At 42.8% G+C, this 24,892-nt stretch overlaps 1 protein-coding gene across 10 annotated transcripts in view; it reads left to right on the top strand.

The window, feature by feature from the left end:
• Window positions 1-24,892, top strand: part of spega (striated muscle enriched protein kinase a) — a 51,425-nt gene that overhangs the window by 12,425 nt on the left and 14,108 nt on the right. For 4 of the 10 annotated variants that reach the window (XM_046382211.1, XM_046382208.1, XM_046382216.1 and 1 more), the window contains 19 exons: window positions 10,918-11,016; window positions 13,920-14,070; window positions 15,279-16,169; window positions 16,353-16,801; window positions 17,335-17,481; window positions 17,915-18,097; window positions 20,204-20,367; window positions 20,647-20,735; window positions 20,903-21,078; window positions 21,165-21,351; window positions 21,577-21,650; window positions 21,925-22,083; window positions 22,182-22,371; window positions 22,608-22,837; window positions 22,923-23,042; window positions 23,141-23,245; window positions 23,574-23,780; window positions 23,867-23,990; window positions 24,649-24,821. In XM_046382211.1, the coding sequence (XP_046238167.1) occupies window positions 10,918-11,016; window positions 13,920-14,070; window positions 15,279-16,169; window positions 16,353-16,801; window positions 17,335-17,481; window positions 17,915-18,097; window positions 20,204-20,367; window positions 20,647-20,735; window positions 20,903-21,078; window positions 21,165-21,351; window positions 21,577-21,650; window positions 21,925-22,083; window positions 22,182-22,371; window positions 22,608-22,837; window positions 22,923-23,042; window positions 23,141-23,245; window positions 23,574-23,780; window positions 23,867-23,990; window positions 24,649-24,821 (3,918 nt within the window). Of the gene's footprint in view, window positions 1-6,370; window positions 6,892-8,891; window positions 8,935-9,848; window positions 9,884-10,917; window positions 11,017-13,919; window positions 14,071-15,278; window positions 16,170-16,352; window positions 16,802-17,334; window positions 17,482-17,914; window positions 18,098-20,203; window positions 20,368-20,646; window positions 20,736-20,902; window positions 21,079-21,164; window positions 21,352-21,576; window positions 21,651-21,924; window positions 22,084-22,181; window positions 22,372-22,607; window positions 22,838-22,922; window positions 23,043-23,140; window positions 23,246-23,573; window positions 23,781-23,866; window positions 23,991-24,648; window positions 24,822-24,892 lie in introns of those variants that run through there. The other 6 variants (XM_046382214.1, XM_046382217.1, XM_046382207.1 and 3 more) reach the window with 6 other exon arrangements.

Below are 24,892 nucleotides of genomic sequence, written 5' to 3'. Positions count from 1 at the left end.
TCTAAAGACCGGATAAGCAGTTTGATGGAAGCTCTGAAAAAGCAGCACATCAGTCACCTGTGGTATTTTAAGCAGCTTTTGTAACAGAATATCATTGTTGTATTGTGACGCACGGGCGTGAACATCCTAGATGCGACTTGCAGTTACTCATAACATTTTGAAAGGTCTTTGTTGCACCTTTTATCAATGTGGTTTCCAACCTCATAAGGGCTTGCAAGACAAATCTGTGGGGTTGCAATGTGATTAAAAGTGCAGAAGAACAGAAGTTGGGGGCAGCCATGGCCTAGAGGTTGGAGAAGCGGCTTGTGATCGGAGGGTCACTAGTTCGATTCCTCTACCAGATGGGCAGGAAAAATATGAGTGTGGTGGAGTGATTAATGTGAGAACCCCCCCCCCCCAATTAGCCAGCTGATGTGCCCTTGAGCAAGGCACTTAACCCCCAATATGCTCCCTCGGCGTTGATGCAGCCCACTGCTGCTGTGTGTGTTTCATTGCATGTAATTTGCCACGTGTTGCATGTGTGTTCAACTAAGGATGGGTTAAATGCAGAAGACAAATTCAGTGTGTGTATGTAAAAATATATATACTGTCAATAAAGCTGATTCTTGATTCTTAACTCTTAAAGTTAGAGGCGAGGCGATGACAGAATGGGTGAGAGTATGAAGGGGTGGAAGGAAGGAATGAAAAGGTAAATGGACAATTACAGGACAGGGAAACAGGTTTAAGTTGGCTTGACAGGTGATTAGAGGTGCGACTGACAGCTCTTTACATGTAGTTTTCCTTCAACGTGGACCCCCAGTATGAACTCCAGAAGATCTGTTACATCACCTGAATGACATCTGTAAAATATACAGAAAGATTGAGAGGGTGGTGAGTGGTGCAGTCCTACTGTACAGGACATTGTTAAATGCTTGCAACCAAATTGTGATCAGCTTTTGATATTGTTAATCATGGGACAGTTTCAGTAAAGCCCTCTTCATGATCTGTAATCATATTCATATTTAGATTACATTGAATTCCACACATGCAAAGCGTCAGTATGAATACTTGTTTTCATGTATTCGTGTAGCCACAGAGTCTTTACTTTATTTTTAACTCATTCAAGGCTGCAGTGTTATTTTCACCTCCAGCTCCAAGGTTTATTAGCTCTTAGCAGTCTGAAATGGATCCACATCTCTTCGATTGGTGTCCCTGTAACTGTCTCAATGTCTCATAATGTATGTGCAGTTGCGACATATCATTAATGGTGTATTACAACATGTCTGCCTTGTACTAGAGTTTCAAAACTCCCTGTAGTCCAAGCAGAGTGACCTGCAGAGGACAGCAAAGGTCGTTCGGTCCTGTGTGTGTAATCTCCTGCTATAGCTGTGGTTTGGGGGAGGCAGGTTCTCTGAAAGGGGATGCAGAGGGAAAGTACAGTACAACTGAAGGGGTTGTACTTTGCAAAACCCGAAATAGACCACTGAGGTTGGCAGTCAAAGTTAGGGAGGACTGGGGGAAGACAGGGAGAGGGTAAGAACGAGACATGGGCCAATGAAGATGGAGTTTTCACTTCCAGCAGCCATCTTTGCATAATTTGAGGAAGTTCCCTTTTTGGCTGAAGTAGACCTTGAGTTGGTTTTTAAAGAGCAATAAAAAAGCCGAAAGAAATGTTGCGGAAGGAGCTGCTCGATGCACGGAAAGCTTTGAGAGGTGTTAGGGAAGGTGTGAGTGGGCCCAGATGCAAGAAGCTGAGAGGTGAGTGGGAGCTGGTATCAATGCAAAATGTGAACTGCAATCACATAACAGTGAGTTGCTGGAGATCCTTTAATAGGTTGACGTAAGAGAAGGCTCATACTGCTGCAGGGAATTATAAAATGTATACTCAATTAAGTGGAACAGCTGTAATGGAAATTAAAACAAGGTAATTCACTTGAGGCTGCTATTATTGCTGCTTAATTGGATTCAGTTTGTGTCTCTTCTTTGCTTTGCCCTGTTCTACAAAGCCCTGGCTATAGTCACAGAGAACGCTTTTTACTTTACTTTGAGGTACAACAGTCTTGTTGGTAATAGTGCAAATACTGATAAGGGTTCTTGTAAACACTGAAGTTTCTACTCAAAATTCTATCTGGACCATATTTAAACTGCTTAACAATAGTAATGTAATCCTGTTTTTACTCAAGAGCTTGCCTGAAGCCATCCTGTACAATTACGTCTTTGTGAACTTTTCTATAGAAACTGAGACCTCCTTTAAGGCAAAAGTGATCCAAATGTAAACAAAGGGTTGTCTCACCTCTGAACTGTAGAGAGAGCAAATCTAAATATGAATACCACTAGTCTAACAGCTAAATACGAGAGTTTGATTCTTTGTTAACTTTCAAATTTTGCTTGAAACGGGCTTAACTAAATATCTGAAAGGTGTAATCTACAAAATGGAAATTTCCACAAATGAAAGAAGTTCAGTCTGTCTGTCTTCAGACAGTGTGTGTTGTGGACCATACATAGCATGGCGTTCTTGCTCTGTAATTTCTTATTGGCTGTGTCATCTTGTCTGCATTGCGACTGGCTTACGTTGGCATTCTGGAGCAGAGATAATTGAAATCTGCTTGATGGTTTCACATTCTCTAAATGTTACGTTGAAGTGGATTAAGGATACAGTACAATTAATTAGGTTCCCTATTCTCACAAGGCAGCTGAGGTGATATGTGAGGGCAAAGCCAACGCCGTTTCCCTGGTGTTTGTTCTGGCGAAGGGTGTGTTTGTGTTCCATCCCTCTGGTACATAGTCATCCGCTCATGGATTTGGTAAGGATTAGCTGGTAGGATCGGGTTGCCCTGTGACTGTCAACATTGGCCACTGTCATTTCCAAACCATCTCATTATATGAGCTGAATCAACATAGCAGCAGTCACATTTGTTTCTGGAGGAGTTTGGTGGCAAATAAAGAAGCACTGTGGTTTTTGTCGAAGTAAAACTGATTGCGTTCTGTAGATATGATGCGGATGAAAATCTACAGGGTGATGTAAATTACAGCCAAGATGGTTTTGTTGTTGTTTGTTGTTTGTTTAAAGGGCTGTGAAACCAAGACCGAAGCCACAGTCTCAAGTTGCTGTCCCATTTTCCAGAACCGCAAACCTGCGTCACAACTTCATCTCTTTTGCTTTCACTTTTGACCTGACTCACACTGACGTGCCTCAACATTCATACTTAGTGTTGTGTACAGCGAGTCCAGTTGAGGGGCAATGCATTTTTTCCTTAGACTCTTCTCATCAGTTGGACATCAGTGTGACATACCATAGCTTCAGGACATCAGAGCAGGGTAAGACGTAAGAAAAGACAGTGACCTAAATTTGTTGATCAGTACAGTAAGGCATCAATGCAAACAATCTTTTCATTTACAGATGCTGACTTTCCTACTTTCTACATTTAAATATGATTTTCTGCTTGGTTTGAGCAGATTTTTCTTGAAATTCTTTAAGGGAGCATCCCCACACCTCCACTCCAGGTCCTTTTCATACAGAGGACTGGTTTCCAATGTAAAGTAAACATACATGATGTGGAAGGCCTAATTTGATATGACAAGACTTGGTGTGAACTGCACAACAGAAAGGCTGCGATCACGGTGTGACGACTCCAGCACCAGCCGAATCTGTTTTCCGTTGCAGAGAGGTTTTGCCAGACTTGCTGCTGATAAAGCTGTGTGCCCGGAAGGCATCCATCACGACTGCTCCACAGAAAGCAGCCTCTGTCACAAAATCAATGGGTTTCCATGAAGCCTGCTTACTCTGTTGTTGTTGTTGTTTTCAGCTAATTAAACTGTAGCATGCCCTGACCTGCAGCTGTCCACATGTCTTTTTAATGCTCATTCAATCTCTGTAATTTCTGTTTTCAGATCACAGAAGTCAAAATGTGTACAACAGTAGGTCAGGCAGCTTCAACAGAAACATTTAAATCTGAGTCATAAAAAAGAAACACAGTTGTGTTTTGTTTGTAGAAGCATGTCTGATACATGTTGGAGGTCAGTGATGAGGATTGGCTTCAGTCCAAGTCTGTGTATGCTGTAGAGGACATTGTGGTCTCCTGAACCATCAAACAAAACCAGATTCAGAGTAAGATAAATGACATGCAACAATACAGTCTTAATGACTGATATTTCATGATATCCCAGCCTAAGACTGGTTGAAGCTGAGTCGTTTTGGCTTTTAGTGAGCATACAAAAAAATCCTCATGAGCGATATTTCCAAGCAGCGTGAAATGGAAGCTTCACCATCATATCTAGCCTGGAATGATGGTCATGGAATCTTGTATTTTGATGGGCTTATTGATTCAGGGACGTTTGAACTATTAGTTGGGGGTGTATCCCGTATCACGCATAAAGCATCGGTATTGATTGCTGGACCGAGTGCTTCTCGCTGGTGATGGATGGAGGAGGAGTGCGAGGCGGACGAGGGTGAAGAGAGGGAGGTTTGTTAAAATAGCAATTGTAAACTGCAGTCCACTGAATCTAGATTTGTCTTTAGGAAAGCAGAGAACCATTTAAATTTAAATCTGGTGTTGATAAACAAAACGCTTATAGCTTGGTGATAATCATCAAATAAACACAGAGAAAGGAAAAGGAGTTAGAAAAATAAATATTCTCTGAGAAACTACTGCTTCGTGGCGGGAGTAAATCTAACATATTGATTCTGTGTTTACAAGACTATAAACATGAACATGCCTCACTCAACAACACTAAAAAGCACATTGTTCAGTGGAGCAAATCAGCAGCAGAGGACAGAAGAGCTGTGCTGAAGTGTGCTGAGGATTCTCGGTGGTTAGGTGGAGGGGGAGGCCTGCCTGTAATTATTCGGAGATTCATTTGATGGAGGTGGTGTAGGGAACGCAGATGCGTCTGGAAGAACAATTAATGTGTGTCAGAGTGTATATTAGAGACAGAGAGAGGTTTGAAGGAGGAGGAGGTGCGAAGCAGTTACATATTCTTGTCACGTTTTCTAAAAAAATAGAAAAATAAAAAAATAAATCAGACATCCTGGACAAGAGTGTTCATAATATTCTCTTTGTCTGAGAGAAGGGGGCACCCCTTCAGTTAATAATTTTTAAAAAGCTCTCATAAATATTTTAGATTTACAGTTAATTAAATGATGACATATCATGTGAAAGGTGTTGCCTCTAGTGCTTATGCTCTATTCCTTCTCAGCTCATGGTTTTGACATAGCAAAGTGGGTTTTCAACAACAAGAGCTTTAATAAACCAACTGTTTTAGACCTGCCTAATATGTAATGGTGGACAGGCAAAATTAGGAGCTATATGATGATCCTTGTAGAGCATTTGGCAGCTGAAGATCCTCAGTAGTCGGTGGAGACCAAATCAAAGCTTAAAGGAAAGTGAATATTGGGTATTCACAAACACGGCTCCAAATGATTGATAATGTTTCTCTGCAAAAGCTCAACCTTCAAACAGTTGACTGGTTGCTAACATGTTTACTTTATCAGGTGACAACATTGTTAAAGTTGCATTTATACCTTCTTCCATTAAAAAAGGTTGGTGCTTGCTGCAGCTTCACAGATGCAAAGATTTCCTGTTGCTAACAGTGAATATGGGGTATATCTGGGTTTTGGTTTGTTGATGAGAGTAAAAAGAGCAATTTGAAGCTGTTATATAGGACTTAGGACTTTTTGCAGTATTTTTACGTTAATAGACAATATGATGATTCTGTAATAAAAATAATTTTTCCTTGGAGGTTGGACTGTAGCTGCTGTACCTGAAATAAGTAACATGCATCATGTTGTAATCCAGTAGGGGAAATGTGTTTACTCTTCCAGACCCAACAGCCCTCGACTGCTTGAGGCTGTGGCAACCTTGACCCTATCAGTGGTTAAAGCTAACAGAGATGGAATATAGATAAATAATTGATGTCTTATGGGTTTAGCTGGGTGCTGCTACCTTCCTTAGAGAGGAAAACAAACAGGAGAATAGACTGTGAGGTAGAGGGCAGTAAAGATGTTGTCAGGATTTGTTTTTGGTTGTATTCAAGACGGGTACACAAATTTGTAATTCTAAGAGGATATATTTTACTCACCCTCCACCCCCCCTCAGTCACACGTAGCCATTTCATCCCCTCGATCTTCATCCTCTTCCTTTTTCTTTCTGTTTCCCCCCTCCTTTGCCTCCTCCCCCGTGAATCTTTTCCCCACCAACCTTCTTGCTCTCTTGCTCTCGCCTCCAGTATCTTGTCTTTGTCTACCTCCCTCTCCTTCTCCCCCTCACTCTTTTCTTTGTCACTCTCATCTGTCACTCCTGCTGCTCAGGAAAAACAAAAAAAAAAGTCAACATGCTCTGTTAAAGCCAGTTGTTTTGTTCCTTGTTTTTTTTTTTTTCCTCAATCCTCCTCCTCTTGCTCTCCACTCCCATCACCGCAATCAAGACCAACACAGCCCTTATGCTCAGACTTCCCACCCCCCACCTCCTCTTGCTCCGAGTGTGCTCTCGATTGAGGCAGAACGGGCAGAGAGAGGGGGGAGTTGGACAAACCAGCTGAGAATTGCCCCTCCAAAGACGACGTGTACGTCAGAGAGGGATGCTGTTCACATCAGCGGATACACGCTCAGACACAAAGACACCTGGCTCCGGCTTATTTGCATGCTCTCTCTTTCTCTCACTCTCTTCCTCCCCATCTTGCTGCCATACTGGAGAGTAAACACACCCACGCGCAAAAGACAGCTGAATCTTGTTTTAAATTTTTTTTTTTTTTTTCTTTTTTCTTTACATTTTATTTTTGGTTGATGGTTGATGCCACACCCTGGGCTTATTCGGTTTGTAAGGATGTTTTTGTGAGCTCATGCCACAGGTAATCTCTTGATAGCAAGCGCTACTTGAAGAGATGAAGAAAATCTGGTCCAAGAAGAGATTTCAGGTGAGTTTGCTCCTTTTTGGGAAGAAAGCTGCATTAATTGATGCCGTTATTAAGCTATATCAGTGTTGTTTTTCGTAGAGATTAGTAGCTGTTTACATATTGTGATGTCATGCCACACCCTTTACCTGATAATATAATGCTAATATGTTGATTTGATAGTGGTAGGGAATTCATTCCTCAAAGCCTAGCAACACTGTTTTATACAGCCAGGCAAAATGAGAGAAAGCGTGGATGGGAGAGGTGATCCCTGCTGGTTCCCACCTTTGTTGTTATGCCAACAAATTGGGGACAAATCAGGACAATGTAACAAAGAAAGTCAGTCCTGAAAAACTCTGGTTGCTGGGTAGAAAAGATGTATTTTAGTGCAGTATAAGCAATGAAAATTCTTAAGACCTTCATACTGAAACACTAATAAGGCACAATAATCCACTTTTACATCATCAGACAGTCCAAATTTCTGCTATGCCATTGTGCACATTCTCATTAAATATGCATGTTGTCTTGGCAGTCGTGACAGCTTTGTCATAACTAATTCTTAGACCAGGTCTCACAGATTTGGAGCAGATGAAAAGTGTGTCAGTAGGCTACACTCCATGGAGACATGAGAATCAGGGCAGGCAGTCACAAGGGCTACGAAGTGAGCAAAGCACAGAATAAAGCCGATTTCTGGTGGTCGCTTTGCCTTCTCTGAATTCAGCATCAATATCAAAGGCTTGAGACTTGTTCTTTTGCTTCCAGCAGCAGATTTATGAGAATAATGCTGGTAGGATTTGGATTATATCCATAGAATATTTGCCAAATGCAGCCTTTTCAAAAGGCTGCTGTTTGTGGCTGTGTTTTGCTGATATGATTGCCTTGAGGCCATAACAATGTAGATCACGACAACGATGGAAGCTTCGAGTGGAGTCAGTCTGTTACCACCAGGCAACAGTTAATCAAATTGCCTGACACACAAACATTAACCAATGGGGAGTGCGCAGCAGACGTGGGGGTAAAATGAGTGTGAAATGAGTCATTTCACTTTGCACTTTGCTGCTTTTGCTTTCCATCCACTGCAAAACAGTGAGTCATTCTGAGGAGCTCTCCTTGGTGCTGATTGACAGACTGTCCAAGAAGCAGTTTTTTACCAACTGCTTTATCAGCAGGGGACACTTAACTCAAACATGGCCCGGAGAGGCTGTCAGATATTTTTCATTTTCAGAAATTCATCTCTATCGGAGATGTGGCCGAGTGATAGTTTATCGTTTGTTCAGTCTTCTCAAATTGAATCAAATCTTGTAATATGATCATATTATCATATAGTTTTTCAGTTTTTAGTTTAAGCACTTGAGTTTTTATTACAGACGTTTTGTACTGGCAGTCTTCACTGCATTGATCAGTTAGACTGTGGAACTTTGAAGTGACAAATTATGAATTGCTTTCATCTTTTGCTAACTACGAGCCAGTCGCTTTTTGAGATCAGTTCATCTGAAACGTCCACTTGCCATTTTTTATTGGGCTTGTAGCTGGAAGTCGAGGAACCCGAGCCTCCATTCGCTCATGAGGGCTGTGAGAAAAGTCCAAACAACAGTGGACCTTGTTAAACTGGGTTTATTCCAAAGGTCAGGAGTGAACTAACACACTCAAGAATGTACCACTAGATGTCATTATGATATGTAGTGTTTCTTGCCGTACAGTTCCCATACTGTTAACCCAATAGCTTTACACGTGTGCATTATGACATTGTGTCATTAGATAAATAGATAGATAGATATACTTTATTGATCCCAGGCTGGGAAATTGCCTTTTGGATGGCATGGCTTTGTATATAAAGGGGGTTTCTAAACAATGACATATTCTAGTAAAAGTCTAGCATATTGAAAGTGAAACGCTGCACTTGAATGCAACAACAGCAGTACTTTTGGGTATCTTTGATTTTGTGCTCGAGTGTTTTGTGTAAAACAGAGGCTTTGGCTGTGTTTACTGTTAAATAATGCAATGTACTCTGTATCTTGTTTCAGAGAACTGGGCATTCCACACGGACATTTGGCAGATTTACCCATGGTGTGTTGTCAGTATGAGCTTTACACCATTTCTACTCTACTCTGTTTTAGTCTATTCTGTTCTTTTCTGATGCCAAGTCTAAACTGCTGTGGCCTAATGGTTATCCAAGGCCTTTTCCTCAGTCTCTGTTTAAGCTTTTGACAGCATGTGCCTGTAATAACTCTTTTATATATTGGAAGTTTCTATTGTAGAACATCTGTATTGCTTTAGTCTGTCTATATGCTCTTACCGCCTGACTGCTTACAACAAGAGTGGGTTTTATTGTTGTACATCCACCCCCACAAAGCAGTATTTGTGTAATGATGCTGTTGCCTCTCTGCATAAAATCCTTGAGTGAATAATATCTCACCCCGATGGTTTATAGTATAATATTTGGCAATATTTGTGCAATCAATGATCTAAGTCAAACCAGAAACTTGCTATACTCGTTTCCAAATCATATTTGCATCACAACACCAGCTATACTCTGTGAAATATATTCCCTCATAATTACATTGCTGAGTCGATTTCCCCCGCCTGTCGTGCAAGCCATTTAACTTAATTTGATGCAGTTGGGTGGATCTACATACCCACACCCAGGAAAATGCACACATGCTGCTAGCATTGTAATGAGTTAATGGTGATTGTTCATGTTACACTGGCTTTCTTATCATTAGGCGGAACCTTCTGGAATTATCTAATCAGCATCTGACTTGATGTGAGGCGCTATGAGGTGCAACCTGTTTTGTGGTTGTCGTCCGCCTCCTTCACGAGCTCTCTAACCAGTAAACATATCTGTCAGCCACCCAGCAGTTTGGCTGGTGATTTTAGACTCTAATGGGTACGAAGAGGATTGGTCGTGTGGGTGAGAGAGATGCTGGTTTCCATAGTAACGGTGCTCTCCCGTCTGCCCTCTCTTGCTGCCACTATGGAAGCGAAGTTTTCCGCTCCTGCCGAAAGCAAAGCTATGGTAAACCTGCCTGTCTTGATTTATCCGTGGTTTACTTTTCTTTTTTATCTCCCCGTCTGTCCCTCCCCGTCTCCATCTGTTCACCCTGCTGATGTAATGTGATCTCAGCCAGAGACTTCAGTCTGGTTATTTCAGCCCACTCTGTGGCTTCTGTTTCTCTGTCCCTTCCCCTTTTTTGTGTTGTCGTGTTCTTTTTGCTCGAGAAAACAGTCGTCCTCGTGATATTTTATTTGCCTGCACTGTCCCCATATTTGCATCCCCTTTTTGTTTTTGAATGCTCCTTATAAAATCGAAACCACAGTGAAATGAATGTTTTCCATCTTTGCTATTGTTGCCATGTGTTACATGTTTGTGGCTTGAATTTTAGTTAGTGACTCAGTCTCCCATTTATCATGTCATTTTCTGAGTTATGGGAATTTTCTTCACTGCTGTCCAGAATTAGTCCAGTTCCTGTTGTTTCATAATTTTGATAGCTTTATAAAATCTTGACACCTACTTTTCAGGAATCTTCTGAATTTTCTCATTATTTTGTGCTATTCTAAAACATTACTGAAATGTAAATCTGCTTTGGTTAATAGGTGCTGTGGTTGAGAAAGGTCTGAGTATTTTTACATTTACATTTTAAATAGATAGAGAGAAGTAAAAATAACAGGAACAAAGCGGTCAGACTAAATACAGAAACAAAGCTCACCCTGCTCGTTTTGTTAGCAAAGACAAATGGTTCCAGACCCGAGGAAAGAGCATCTATGCATGCCCCTCCCCTCCATGTATCAGCCATGTATTTTTATAAGCCACAGCTGGCTTCATGTCACGCTCCAGCTTCAGACTATTTAATTCACTCCGGGGGCTCTCCGCGGCTCCTTTCAAGGACCCGTCAAACTCTGTGTTGCTAAGTAAATGTGGGATGTCATTTACACCAAGAGTCAGATGTTGTTTTCAGCCCCCTCTTCTTCCCCACCTCAGTGTGTCTTTCCTGAATTTTCCCCTTCTTCCCCCCTTAATTCACCTCTGTGCTTTACACCTGTTTATTTCAGACTCTGAGACCACAGAGGATGAGACCACAGAACCTCAGATGGAACCCAAAGAAGGGCCCGGGAGGCACCAAGACAAGGCTGGACGGAGAGGACCTTCAGGTATTACATTTAAAATCTTGCTGAGGTTTTAACACTTAGCACTTTGCAGTTTTAGCACTTTCTAGATTAGCTCGTCACAATTGACTTTTCAGCTTTTTTCTCTTTAACTGTTGCAGTACTTGCCAAAGATTATACAGTAAAAAGAAAAGAGTTCAGCGTGCACATATTCAATAGCTCTTTAAACTTTATTTATGAGGTGATAGTATGATTTACTGCAGTACCGACATCGCAGCCAAAACACACTTCAACAAAATTATGATTCAGTGCGGATTGAGAGATTTAATGGAAGGTTGTTATCATCTTGGCCCAAGACGTGAGCTGGATAAAACCCACTATGGCAGAATGCATGAATCCCTCATGGTGTGATGCAAGAGTGTGACACACTGCCCTAGTTTCCAGCAGGGAACCTGTCTTAGGTCTGGATCTCACTGTATGGCTCCATGGGGAACATACGGCCCAGAAATGTGTAGCTGTTTCTGCCTGATAAACGACGCGGAAGCTAATGGCACCAATTATTTTACTATAATGTGTACTTTTGTTTTGCCAGAATTCAATTAGGATATAAATGTAGGGCATTAAGTTTAAATAGAGCTGTGCTGATCAGCTGGGATGGAGCTATGAAGATACATTCAAAGATCAGTTATTTTGTGGTGCTTGTCATGCCATGTTTTTAACTGGATTTCATTTCTACACAGTTTGTGTTGGTGACATACAAATTTTTACAGGTGAAACAATCAGATGATTCATTAATTCACTGATTGACCAAAAATGATTTAGCAGATGTTTTGGTAATGAGTCATTTGCCAAGCATTTGCTTCTTTCTGCTTATCCAGTGTGCCTCTGCCCTTCCTCTTTGTTAACTGAGTCAATTTGCAGTTTAGAGGGTCGCTCTGACAAAAATACTTAAAAAGATGATTTGAATAAGACATTTATGGACATCACCTGGGAAACTTTGGGTGGAAGCCTGAGCCTAATTTCCTGCAATTCGATACAGTAAGCAACTGGCAGATTTATCAGTAATGAAAATAATTGTTGTTGCTGCTGTCCTACAGTTTTTTATATTGTATGACAGACTTCATATATGACCGTGTGTGTTTGTTCACAGTTAATCAAACTTCACTGTTGCTCAACTCCAGTTTGTTTGTTTGTTTGTTTTTTGACAGAAGTACAGTTTTTATGATGTTTTGTGTTTAAGCACAGAAGACTAACTAATTGTTTTATGTATAAATCTGTCAGCTATTTTTGAATTAACCAAAAGTGGCCGTCGTCATTGCCCAGAGCATCTTTGATTGCTTGTTTTGTCCAAAACCACATATACCGAATTTACAATATCAAACAGAGAAAGTCTGCAATTATCAAATTTGCTCTCGTTGAGGTCTACTTTGTTCATGCTCAGTATCAGACCTGCCACAACCTGTTTTGGTGTAGGCAAATCTGATCTTACATTTTTGTCACACAGGAGGCTGAAGAGATGTTGATTCACTCACTCATTAACCAGTTCTAACCTAATGAGCCTTTTTCTGTCAGTGTTGCGTAGACTAGAATTCCTTACTAAGGCTATTTACTAATTTGCTGAAGTGGTGTGCATTGGCGTCACAGAACCTGCCTGCCCTCACCACCCATTCCTAACCAGGCAACAGGATGTCTGAATATAGATCAGAAATATTGACACCCTTCTCCTGTACCACAGAGAAATTGTATATTCTTCCCTCGCTTGTACACAGTGTTTGCACTTTCTAAGCTTTCGTGTTGGTGGGCTGACTACGCCCTCATCACATCCCTCTGGAGACGAGCAAAAAAAAAAATAAATAAAAAAAATAGAGAGAGAGAATATCAAATGAGGGAGGGATGAGGTGATACATCATTTGTTGTCTTCAAGGAACAGACTCTGGTTGCCTCAGCTGCATACAAAAACTGGAGGGCCTTGTTAAACACAAAATTTCTGCAGAAGATTCAGCCTTGTGCTGCTCCAGATGGACCTTGTTTGGATCTGAGGACACCTATGAGGAAAGACTGTGAAAACTGCGTTCTCCACTAGTTTGAAAACACGGCACTAAAAGCCTGATCCGCCTGCTCTGCCTTCAGGTGAAAGTAAAAATGAATCCCTCGCAGAGAAAGGAGAACAATATTTTGAAGTTCAATATGTCAAGGCCTTGAAGTGTGTGATATTTTCCTCCTTGTCCCCTCTGAAAAGTGTTCTCATTCAGTTTTCCTGGCTGTATGAGGAACTGATATGGGATGTTTTGTGCCGCTGAGTCAGTATCATTTGTGATTGCAGTAGGAGACACCATCGCTGTTTCAAGGTTTCCATCGTCCATCGTTCCATAGATGAAGATGCTGACTGCTCTTTCTTTTTGCCGCGGAAGCATTCCTGTCTCCGCTTCTCATCACTAAAGTGTCAATCATTACCTGATTTAAGATGGGGGAGGATCTCTGTAAATGGTGCACGCTCCACAACGTAGCCCATACACTTTCTGTTTCATTTCCTGTTTTCAAGTAATCAATAGACCCTTTATCCATCGTACTCTTTTTTTTCATGCTTACAGACGTGTGTTTTTTTCCGAGACAGAGCTCAGGGTTCTTGCTCCTTGTATTCAGTTAATAAATGAATTTTTATTGTTCATACTTTTTAAAATTAGATATTCAACGGTATCGTATGCATAGTTCAGACATTAAAACAAAATTATCAGACTTGCTTATCAGAGCTTTCTTGTACATTTAATGCATAAAAAAATTAAATACATTTGAAAGGAGGAGCATTTTATAGAGAGTGAAGATATGAAAAGTGCTACTACTGGACCTTAAGTATAGAATAACATCAGATTCATCCTTTCAGTTCAGATGAGCTTCTTGAACTTTCATCAAGTATCTCTTCTCTCTCTTCTTTCTCTCTCTGTCTCCAGGTGAGGGAGGTGGGATGATTGACTATAACCCAGATGCTCCTGATCGCAGGGCGACCCTCCCCGGTTCCTATGACCCTGTGGTGGAGCGAGAGCTCCGTGCTCTGGGCTCCCGCCCTCCGGGGCCCCACTTGGACCCCACAAACTCAGCCAGGCAAGCCCTCGGAGGGCCTCCCGTCGAGGGGGCCCCTCCTGTCCGTCACCTGGGTGTGGAACCGCTGATCCGGGCGTCTCACGCTAACCTGGCCCGGCCAGTTCAGGGGTCAGAGGAAAGTGTTTCTGTAGGCAGCGACTACTATGGGAGCATGTTCAGCCTCTACAGAGGGAGAACATTTTCCATGCCCTTATAGCACATGGCATTTTACTTTACGGATTCCACGACAAAACAAGAAAGACTGGCCACAAACCCCAAATTGCAAAGAAAACCAACACATAAGACATTATGTACTTCATAGACCCAACCCGCAAAAATTGTACATGTGTTTTATAAGTCACACTAGTGATTCATTTTTTTTAACTCTTATTCCATATGTTCAAGCTTTTTTCATACATTGTTGTTACTTCCATTTTTATTTTGATATCACACTTTCCTTTGGCTCTGTCTTTTTAATGCTGTGAGGGTGGTTTTGTTTCAGTCTAACACTCTCTAACATACATGTCCTAGAAAATATCATCATATTTCTTATGGCCATTAGAGAGGACACAATGGTGCAGTCTGCAAATGTGTATTACTCAGCACTTTTTAAAACTGTGAATACTCTTTTTACCCACTGCATGTTTTCTAGAGCAGCCCTTCACTTTTGGATTAACACCATATCTTTGCTGATTTGCTGTGGCATGCATGGGTTGCTGGCTTTGATCCAAGCTAATATTAGCATGAATGTTCTCACAAATTAATGATCATGTGATTCACGGTTTCTTTTTAGGCATGATGTTTTTGTATTTGACGTTAAAGCTAGAGGTCTTTTTCCTGGCATTTTGTAGGAGTTCACATTGTAAATCTGCAGTTTTGTTGCTGCAACATGCCTACAGTTTCCAGTTATTCGTATTTTTAGAGTGTCTTCCACTTCACCACAGTTAGATTAAGTTCTTTTAAAACATCTTAGATTTTTCATGTGTGCAACTTCATTTTATTTCTATTCCTTCCTCTGCCATTTCATTTTACACTGTCTGGTATTTTGCTCTCTGAAACACAAAGAGCACAGACTAAACACAAAGACTGGTGAATATTAAAATATGACAAGACAAACTGACACAAATGAAGGTTCGCCTGCTCCTTTATTACTCTGCCAACGCCTACAGCAACTGCACTAGCGCTCTAATGTGACACCTCCATTTCCCCCTCAATCCTCACACCTCTAGGACTGAAACTGCTGACGAATCGCAGGGCCTCTGTCCCCATGCCTCCCTGTCTTCTCCCCAGCCACCTCCCAGTACATACAAAAACAGCATCAGTACCCCAAACCAAGACCTGGACAAAACCAAAAATTCAGATCACCAATCTTCTAAGACAGACCAGCCATCAAGTGTTCATAGTGTTGTCATGACACCCAAACTGGCTCGTGCGGGGCCCAAGATCTTTGACAAGGTCCGTGCTTTTGAGGAGCGAAGGGCTAGTGTGGATCTGCCCTCAGGAGTCGGATCTGTATCAGGATTTGGACGAGCCGCTTCCTTCGACTCAGATGACAGCGGGAAGAAGACAGGAGGCCCCAGCAAAGAGGAAGGCCAAATCCTTCAGGGGGCAGCCCAGAAGAGAGCAGCGTTCAAGCAACGGGCCTCTTCTTTAGAAGACAAGACAAGCTACTCCCAGAGGGTTCAGAGCTACCAGAGCAAGTTTGCTGAAGAGCTACAGAGGATCAAGAAACTTGTTGGGAAATCAAGCTTGAAGAAGGCATATTCTACTGAGCAGCTGCCCCAAAAAGAGAGGCTGACCACGGGGAAATTGGAGCCGATTCCTCCCCAAGTGGTTAAAAAGTTAGAGGCTCGGGAGAGAGCCGTGGAGGACAGAAAAGCTGGAGAGAGAGAAGGGAACAGCAGATTGCACATTTCTCTGCAGGGCCAAGGCAAAGGTCTGGGGGATCAAAGTAACAATCCTGAAAAGGATAAGATGACACAGCCAGATTCACTGGGGAAAACAGTGGACATCTCATCACGAGGAAGCACAGGGAAAATCTCTGTTACCATGGAGACACCACCAGTTCACCAGTTACCAGGACAACCATTACCAACAGCCGCAGGGACAATCCTCAGCAGGTTTGAGATTATTTACTGATGAATCATTTAACATTGCGTGTATGTGTCTTGTCTATTTTTCTTTGCAAGATTAGTTATTTGTCAACAAATCCGGACACAAAATTGAAATTCAATGTACTCTGCTTGAATATTTATTCCACACTTGTCAGTATTATATAACAGTTTTCTTGCCTTTGTGCATAGGGAAACCCTACAAAGCTCTCTGGCAGCTGACAAAGACAGAGTTGTTGCCACGTCTCAAAAATCCTCCTTCACAGATCTGGGGACGGATTCAAAGAGAGACACAAAGATGGACAACAAAGCAGACCCTAGATCACCAAGCCCACATGGGAAGAGAGCATCCCCAATAACTGTAAGAGAACCAGGGTCCCTGTATCCACCAAAGCCCCCCCGGCTCACACCGTCACCCACTCCTTCCATCAGCCCTCTTGTGAAAAGGAGGAAGGCGGAGGCGGGTCGCACGTCTCCAGCCTTGAAACTGAACGTCCCCACTATTCTGGTGGAGGATGAACCCATGGAGACAGAATGTGTTACACAAGGGAGTAATGAGGAAACCAAGACCAGAAGGAAAGAGGTGAAAGTACGCAAGAGCAAGAAAGGCCGTTCTGCTCAAGCCAGATCTCCAGAGGACGGTAGGACATATTTTATGATGACTGTTGATAAGCACCTTTGTATTAAGCCAAAACCAGTAGCAGCCTAAACAGATGAATGCTGAAGTCCTCAACGCCTAACGATGCAGTTCCTTTCATGGCCCCAAGATGCTGACTCGATGAAAATACTTCTTGTGTCTTCTGTCTTTCTTGGTTGCTTTTTTGATTTTAAGGAACGACATACGGTGGTCATATTTTGACATTTTTGACACCAATAACTAAACCCAAAGTGCCACCAACAAAATGTCTCTGAGTGAGTCCAGCCTACTGTTAGAAAATTAATATATTTTATTTCCGATACAAAAAGTAGACCATGTGTCTATCATGGTATCCACTATTGAAAGTTAATCAAATACACCGATGTGCCACAGGGCTCAGCTTCATTGATAGAGCTCACTTCAGATGAGGAGCCAAAAAAAAAGAAACTAGGCCATGACTAAATTTGGGGCCTGACCCATTTAGGAAACCAGGTATAACAGAAGCAGTCCCACATAAACCTGACCTGTTGTTTTCAGGGGGCTCATCTGATGACTCCTACCTCTCTGCTGATGAGGAGCCTGCTGAGGGCCCGAGGTTCAGGAGCCCTCTTGAGAACACCACAGCATCCAGTGGCACTGAGGCCACACTGAAATGCATCATCAATGGGAGCCCACCCCCTACAGGTACAACAACACGCTGAGTACAGTATTCATAATGAATTGGTTGTTTGTTGTATGTTTTTACTTCTTTATTTGACTATAGCTCAATACCATATTCTAAACAGCAAACTTGATGTTTCAAAAATTGTTTTTAAGCTCACCAGCTCCGTTCTCCCATTTTCTTATTCTCTGTTTTCTTGTTCGCTGAAAAAGTGCAGCATGTGGTGACTTCTTGCTGCAGAAAAACATGTGTGGGCGAATAAAATCAGTTCTTGAAAGTCCATTTGAAAACCCGTCTTTTAAAAAAAAAATCGGGATTTTTTTCAGTGATTATCTGCAAAAACCAGAACCAGTGAGCTCATCGTTGTAAGGTGTATTGTGCTATATTTGTTTTTCTGTGGGAGGTTTTATTGGGTGTTTGTCATCTGTGTGAATGTGTTTCTCTCTGCCTCCTCAGTGACATGGAGAAAGAATAATGTGGAGATACGGAGCGATGCCTTCCATGTGGTTAAGGCTGAGGGTGAGAAGCACAGTCTGGTGATAAAGCAGATGAGGCCGAACAACGCAGGGTCATACTGCGCCACAGCTGTCAACCCAGCGGGCAGAGCGTCCTGCAGCGCCACGCTCTATATCCAGTCAGGTGCGATGAGGCCAGGGATGGAAGGATGTCCTTACACGCTGTCAGATTTGGTCGAGCGCAAAAATTTAAACGAAGACAGAGGCGCCGAGGCACATGAAAACGACGCTCTCTTTGAAATACATGAACATGTTGACTCACACACAAACTCGCTTTAATCCGCTGCCAGCCCTCCTCCGCCTGACATTCTGTCTTAATGACTACAAAGGCCCGCTGGAGCTCAGAATCCCGACAGGGGCACCTCGCAGCGATAGTTGCGATGGCAACCCATTAATTCTTAACGGCACTGAGCTCCCCGTTGGTGCCGATTCAAAACTCAGGCCTACCCTGTCACACAAACGTCTCCGGAGTCTTTAGCTCAGACATGGCATTCGTAGTCGCCATTAAACAAAATAAATATTCCTTTTGCAAAAGGTGCCCACAGTGGATGTGCACTGATATTGTATGGTGTGTGAAAGAAGCTTGTGTGGATTCAGTTCATGTAAATGCATCCTGCACTTCCCTAATTTCGAGTGTACACTCTGATACTCTCTCACCAGCAGCACGGGGCTGTGTTGCCATATTAGGCCAGTGGAGTCTAACTCACAGGAGTATTTTTAGCCGCCCTCTTGTTCTCTCGGGTAATTGCAGTCTGCTTAATGTCCCTGTGTGAGATTACTGCTGCAATCATGGAGTTTTTCATCTCTCTAGATTTCAGGCTACAGGACTCTGAGCTGCAGTTGTCAAAATGTGGTGGGAGATTATGTGAGTCATTTTAGTTGGGAACAGAGTAGAGCTTTGGCAGGGCACGCCAAAGCAGAGAGAGAGAGAATGATTTGCAGGCTACAAAGGATGTCGAACCTCAATTTGTTGAAGGAGATTAACACTGTATTCTTTACATTTCTACATATAAGATTTCCCCGCTGTTTATTCATTCCACAATATCATTAATTCTCTGTGGAGTGCGGTGGGGGAAATAAACAATACAATATTTGACTTTTCATGAGCTGTTGTGTGAGCTTCAGGATGTCAGGAATGTTACAGAATATGGACATGACAGTGACAGGAAGCAGAGGAGAGAAGAGGGGATGAGACTAGAAAGGAAGGCTAGCTGGCTCAGATTGTGAAGCAGTTGTGTAAGAGCTGGCAGTTTTACGTAAATACTCCCAGGAGTTATCCCCTGGTCCACAGACGCCGCTTAGAGATGTGACTCTAGGTAGGTTATTTTATTATTTTTCCTTTTTAACGCCAGCATGGTGACACTTTATCAGAATATCTACCTACTTAAGTATAATGAAGAGGAAATCTCTTGTTTTATAAGTCGGTTCCTGAATAGATACATCTTTCACCTGCGGTTTACAACAGTTGACCCTGTTTCCTTTGTTTTTAGCCTGCTGAATTAGTTTAATAGCTGCACTTAAGGACTTTCACATTAACCACTCTGTCTTTTTTGTATTACTGTAATATTTTCAGTTGTTGTAGTGTTATCTGCTTATGCCAGATAACTAAGTTGTAGGTTTTACAGAGAAAACGAGAGACAAAAAGTAAGCAACAAGGCAGAAACATGGAGGAAACCAAAGAGAGGTATTGTGGGGTGGTGGTGTTTTATATCCCTCTGTCCAGTGGTGAATTAATTTTGACTTCAGTGGAGGCTGCCAGGAGTCCAGACACAGCGTCAGCTCTGGAACTCCATGGGAATAAGCGAATGATTGGGTCGGGGATTAAGGGATTAATTCATTATCTGTTCAGTTACGGTCACTTCAGAGAGGTCCCTACGCTGTGTATGTGCATGCGCCTCTGTGTGTGTTTATATGTGGGTGCCTGTGGCCCACTCATGTTTAACTCACCACTCCATGTCGCCAACTGCTCATCTTGGCAAAGATGGTAATCTCCAGAAAAGCAAGCAAAGACTGTAAACATCAGAGGCCTGACAGATTGTTCTCATCCAAAGGTTTATCGAGCCATCCTGGTGCCGTGTTAACCATATTTCAAAGAGACTGGCACTTAATTACAGAAATTAAAAAGTGTGCAAGTCAGAGTTGACTTTTTCATGGACCCATTTAAAAGTGAATTATGTGTAGCTGATGCATGCTTATACTTATCTCCAGTATCACTCTGCTTTTCTTCCAGAGCCAACCCACATTCAGTGTGGGAAACTGGCCGGGGCCATGGAAGTCAGCAGTCCAACCCAGTCAGACGAGGAGTATCTGAGCCCTCAGGAGGAGGCGATGGAGCTCGGGGGCTCACCTGTTCTCAGTAAAAGTGTCCGCTTCAAAGAACCTCCCTCGTTTCAGGTAAGACGTTTTTCAGATCTGGTCTTAAGGACTGACTGATCAAATTTGCTTGTTTTGTCTGACCAAAACCCTAAAACGTTCAGTTACTGTTATGACTTGCAGAAAGTATTCACATTCACTGGAATGAGAAAATGTTATTACTGCAAATGATCAATTATCGAAGTTGTTGTAGCTACATTTTGTGTTGATTGTTTAGCCATCTTTTTTTCAACTGTACTTTAAAGAAAATTAGCTGCTAAACTAAAATCTGAAAACCTTTTTACTGTGATTCTTTAAAAGGTGGCACCATGTGACCAGGGGGTTACTGAGGGTCAAGATGTTGTCATCTCAGCGAAGGTCAGCGGGCAGCCCAAACCCATAGTTTACTGGTAAGACTCCTTTCCTGAAAGCTTTATTGCAAGCTAACACATTTGCAGACACCTGAAGCTGTTACCTCAGCACAGGGTCACTTACTGTTTCCCTGCCACACATACACAGCCCTCCATTAAACACGTATAGTATAAGCGACTGTGACAGCCGCTTTTTATCGACCCAGGCTGAAGGACAGAGTCACGGTGAAGACGGCGGGGCGCTTCGCGGTGCAAGAGACGGACGATGGCACGGTCGAAATGAGAATCGTTTCAGCTCAGAGGTCAGACGCGGGGCTTTACGTCTGCAAGATCGTCAGCGAGTACGGGACCAAGCAAGCGGAGTGCAGAGTGGAAGTCAAAGGTGAGCAATGAAGAATTGAATGTGTGTGGGTCAATCGCGTTGTGGCAGATACCTTGCAATATTTCTTTGTCTGCTCTTTTTGGCAGCGAATGCAGCACAAATGGCTCTGAAAATCACCAGGGAGCTAAAAGACGTGGCGGTGAGGGCAGGAGAGTCGGCCATGTTTGAGTGTCACATTACGGGGCCTCCAGACGTCGATGTGGACTGGCTGTCCAATGGGAAGCTGATCCAGCCGGCGCTGCTCAACTGCAAAATGCACTTTGATGGCAGGAGGTATGTTCATGTCTGTTGTCTCATGGCTTTTTCAAGTGTATGAGAATCTGGAACGTTTGGAACGTGTGTCTGTGGTTGCTGAAAATCCTTTCACCTGTTTGTGCTGGATTTCCAAAATCTGTTATTTTCACTTGTTTTACTGTCAGTGAAACAGTAATTATGCAAGATTATCTGTTAGGTGTTCACATAAACTCTTTTAAAGGTTTTTTTTGTTTTGTCTTACAGGTGTCGTCTGCTGTTAAATTCAGTACACGAGGATGATAGTGGAACATACACTTGCAAGCTGAGCACAGCTAAAGGTGAACTACGACCACTTTTATATGTTTTCTTTAATCAAAGGTGGAGATTACCCAATCAGATCTGTTCCTATGAGCTCTGCTTGTGGTTGTGTTTCTTTTCTGTTTGTTCTTTAGTTGACAAATTTCAGCGAAATATGCCCAAAGGTTCACTACACGTGATGTGTATTTGAATGATACTGAAGCCAAAAGTAAAAGCTGCGATTAAAAAAAATTGTCATGCCTGAAGAAGCCACAGAAAAACTCATTAATCAGCGATGTGTCGTTGCATTTCCAGAGGAGTTGACCTCAAGCGCAAACCTGAGGGTCACCCCATCCAGAGAGCCTCTGTTCACCCGTAAGCTTGACATCCTGGAGGTCATCGAAGGTCGCACTGCCCGGTTCGACTGTAAGGTGAGCGGCTCACCTGCCCCTCGGGTCACGTGGATGCATTTTGGTAAGAATCTGTTTTTCTCTGTGGTATATGGCTTTCTAGTCAACTAATGCCAGAGGAAATGCCTCATTTGATTGCTGTTCACATTAATGTTCTTTCAGAGACAAGAGTGGAGGACAGTGAAAATGTTCACGTCCTTCAAGAGGGGGGACGTCACTCACTTGTCATCACTCATGTTAGCAGCAACACCGAGGGCTTCTACACAGCAGTCGCTCAAAACATCTATGGAAAGTCTGAATGCACCGCCGAGCTCTACATGCAAGAACCTCGAGCTGCCATTTCTTCTCACATGTAAGAGCAGTAATTCATATGGAAAGCATCTGAATTGAGCCATTGTGTCATTTTAAAAGGTTTGAAAAGAAAACCAAGCTGTCAGGCGAGGAGGAGACATTTTTGTTTTCAGAAGTAATTAAAAATCCTTCAGGAGGAAGGAAATCCTTCCAAAGGAGTGAAGGCACATGAGAAAAACAGAATAATTAGTCTTTCAGTGTGTGTTCTCAGATTTTTAAAATCAGCCTCTCCTCCAGGGCCAAGTTGGAGAAGATGCCATCCATCCCGGAGGAGCCTGAAGTGCTGGAGAGTGAGGTGGAGAAGAGGACCATGCCAGACTTTGTCAAACCTCTGGCTGATGTGGAGGTGATTGAAGGCAAAGAGGCAGTGCTGAAATGCAAGGTGGCGGGTCTGCCCTACCCAACCATCGGCTGGTACCACAACGGCAAGCGCATCGAGAGCAGCGAGGAACGCAAAATGACCCAGTGTAAGCAAAGAACCCGATAACAAACAAACGTAAACCCTTTTTGAGGGGAAATAGCGAATAAGAAACTTGTGTGTCTGTTCTTCAGACAGGGATGTCCACAGTCTGATCATCCGGAGTGCTTGTCACGCTCATGGGGGCGTCTACAAGGCCGTCATCTCCAATAAAGTGGGCAAAGCAGCCTGCTATGCACATCTATATGTCACAGGTAGAGATGGAGGCTCAGTGTTTGATGTTTTAGTTCAGAGATTACAGTAATTCCAGTGCAGTAAGTAAATATTTATGCGCTTATTCATTTGAAAACAGACATTGTTCCTGATCCCCCTGATGGTCCTCCAGTGATAGAGGCTATCACAGGCAAGACTATAAGCCTCAGCTGGAAGAGACCAAAGAGGCTTGACCCTTCATTAGGTAGGTTCAGTCGGTTTCTTTTGATGCAAATTTTATTCTTTGGCCCTAAAAAATATTGTCTTTGGACAAACTTAAGGGGAAAAAAGTGAAAGTGAAGTGGAATTTACATAAAAAACACTTGGGGAAGCTGTATTTATAGCAGGCCCATCCTGGATGTTTATTTGCCTTCTTTTTATTCTGAGATGTTTTTAAGTCCCGTCGGATTTAACATCTCATCAGCACAGATTTGAAAACAAAACAGAATCCCTTTCTCTCTGCATCTTAAGCACCTCACTGTGTGTTTTGTTGTCAACCGCATTAAGTAACTAAACATCCTGTGTGCTTGCAGATTCCAGCTCTTTGCTGTATGTAGTCCAGCAGCAGCCGCTGGGCTCTATCCAGTGGTCTGTTGTGGCGTCTAACCTGAGGGAGACCAACTACACCGTCACCTCCTTGTCCAAGGGAGTCCGCTACGCTTTCAGAGTCCTGACATCCACCGGGAAGACACTGAGCAAACCATCACCCTCCACTGACCTGGTCCAGCTGCTGGACAGAGGTAGCAAAGCTGAGGCTTTAATTTGCCGCCACAGGTCCCAGAAAACGGTTTTGATGACATGGTTTTTATCCTTTACTGTGGTGTAGGACCCTATCTGAGGAAAGCACCGGTCATTTTGGACAAACCTGAAATTATTTATGTGGTTGAGAACCAGCCTGCGAGCATCACCATCACATTGAACCATGTGCATGCAGTTGTCACCTGGAAAAGGTTAGTTCCTGTGTCTCGAGTGATACACTATCGGCTTATTTGTAAATGGCAAAAATCATACACACAGTAACACACCAGCCTGGCTTCTGTACAGTCCTGTGTGCCAGACCGGAACTCTATTGAATCTTTGTTTAAATACTAAGACAGCGTCTGATTTCTTGACAAATGAAGGTCATTTCAAACAAAGAAACTCCACAGACGTCTTCCGGGAGACGGAGCACTGCGCTGTTTTTTAAATTAGGATAAAACTTATGTGAACCAATACAGATTAGAAAAAAAAATAGCAGGAGTCTCGCTCCAGAGGACCAGGACTGAGAGGCACCGCCGTGCAGTTGCTTTGATTGGATTTAGCATTTGAAGTCTGTCGGGCTCTGCAGTTTCCTGAGGGAAAATCTTGCTCTATCTGTCCACGCTTCAGGATTTTGTTTGCAACCTGGCTGTTCATTTTTTAATTAGCTCCATATCAAAAAAATTAATTTATATTTTAATGCATGTTTCCATTTTCAGATCTAAACCAATATATTTCATTGTTTCTGTCAGTCACGGTTATAGACTTCACTGTGCAAAATCGCGCCAATGTAAAATCTAAATGTCAATATGACAACATCTGGTCGAGTCTGTAGCTCTAACTGTGATATATTGCCTCTGTCTTCCGCAGGAGGGGGGTGGTTTTGGTCAACAGACCGGGGATGTACGAGATGAGCATGCCAGACGACGATCAACACACCCTGAAGCTTCAGCGAGTCAGGAGCACAGACGTCGGCCAGTTGGTGGTCACGGTCAGCAACCAGTTTGGCAGCGACCTCTGCACTCTTCAGCTGGCCATGGCAGGTCAGTTCAGTTCAGGCAGAGCACCACATGATAAATTTAGTATTTCAGCTTGAATCCAAAGAACTTACTAC

The sequence above is a fragment of the Scatophagus argus genome, chromosome 24 (genome assembly GCF_020382885.2).
Source record: "Scatophagus argus isolate fScaArg1 chromosome 24, fScaArg1.pri, whole genome shotgun sequence".
Lineage (NCBI taxonomy): Eukaryota > Metazoa > Chordata > Actinopteri > Scatophagidae > Scatophagus > Scatophagus argus.
The sequence above is the reverse complement of the archived record's forward strand: the minus strand, read 5'-3'. Positions and strand labels throughout refer to the sequence as shown.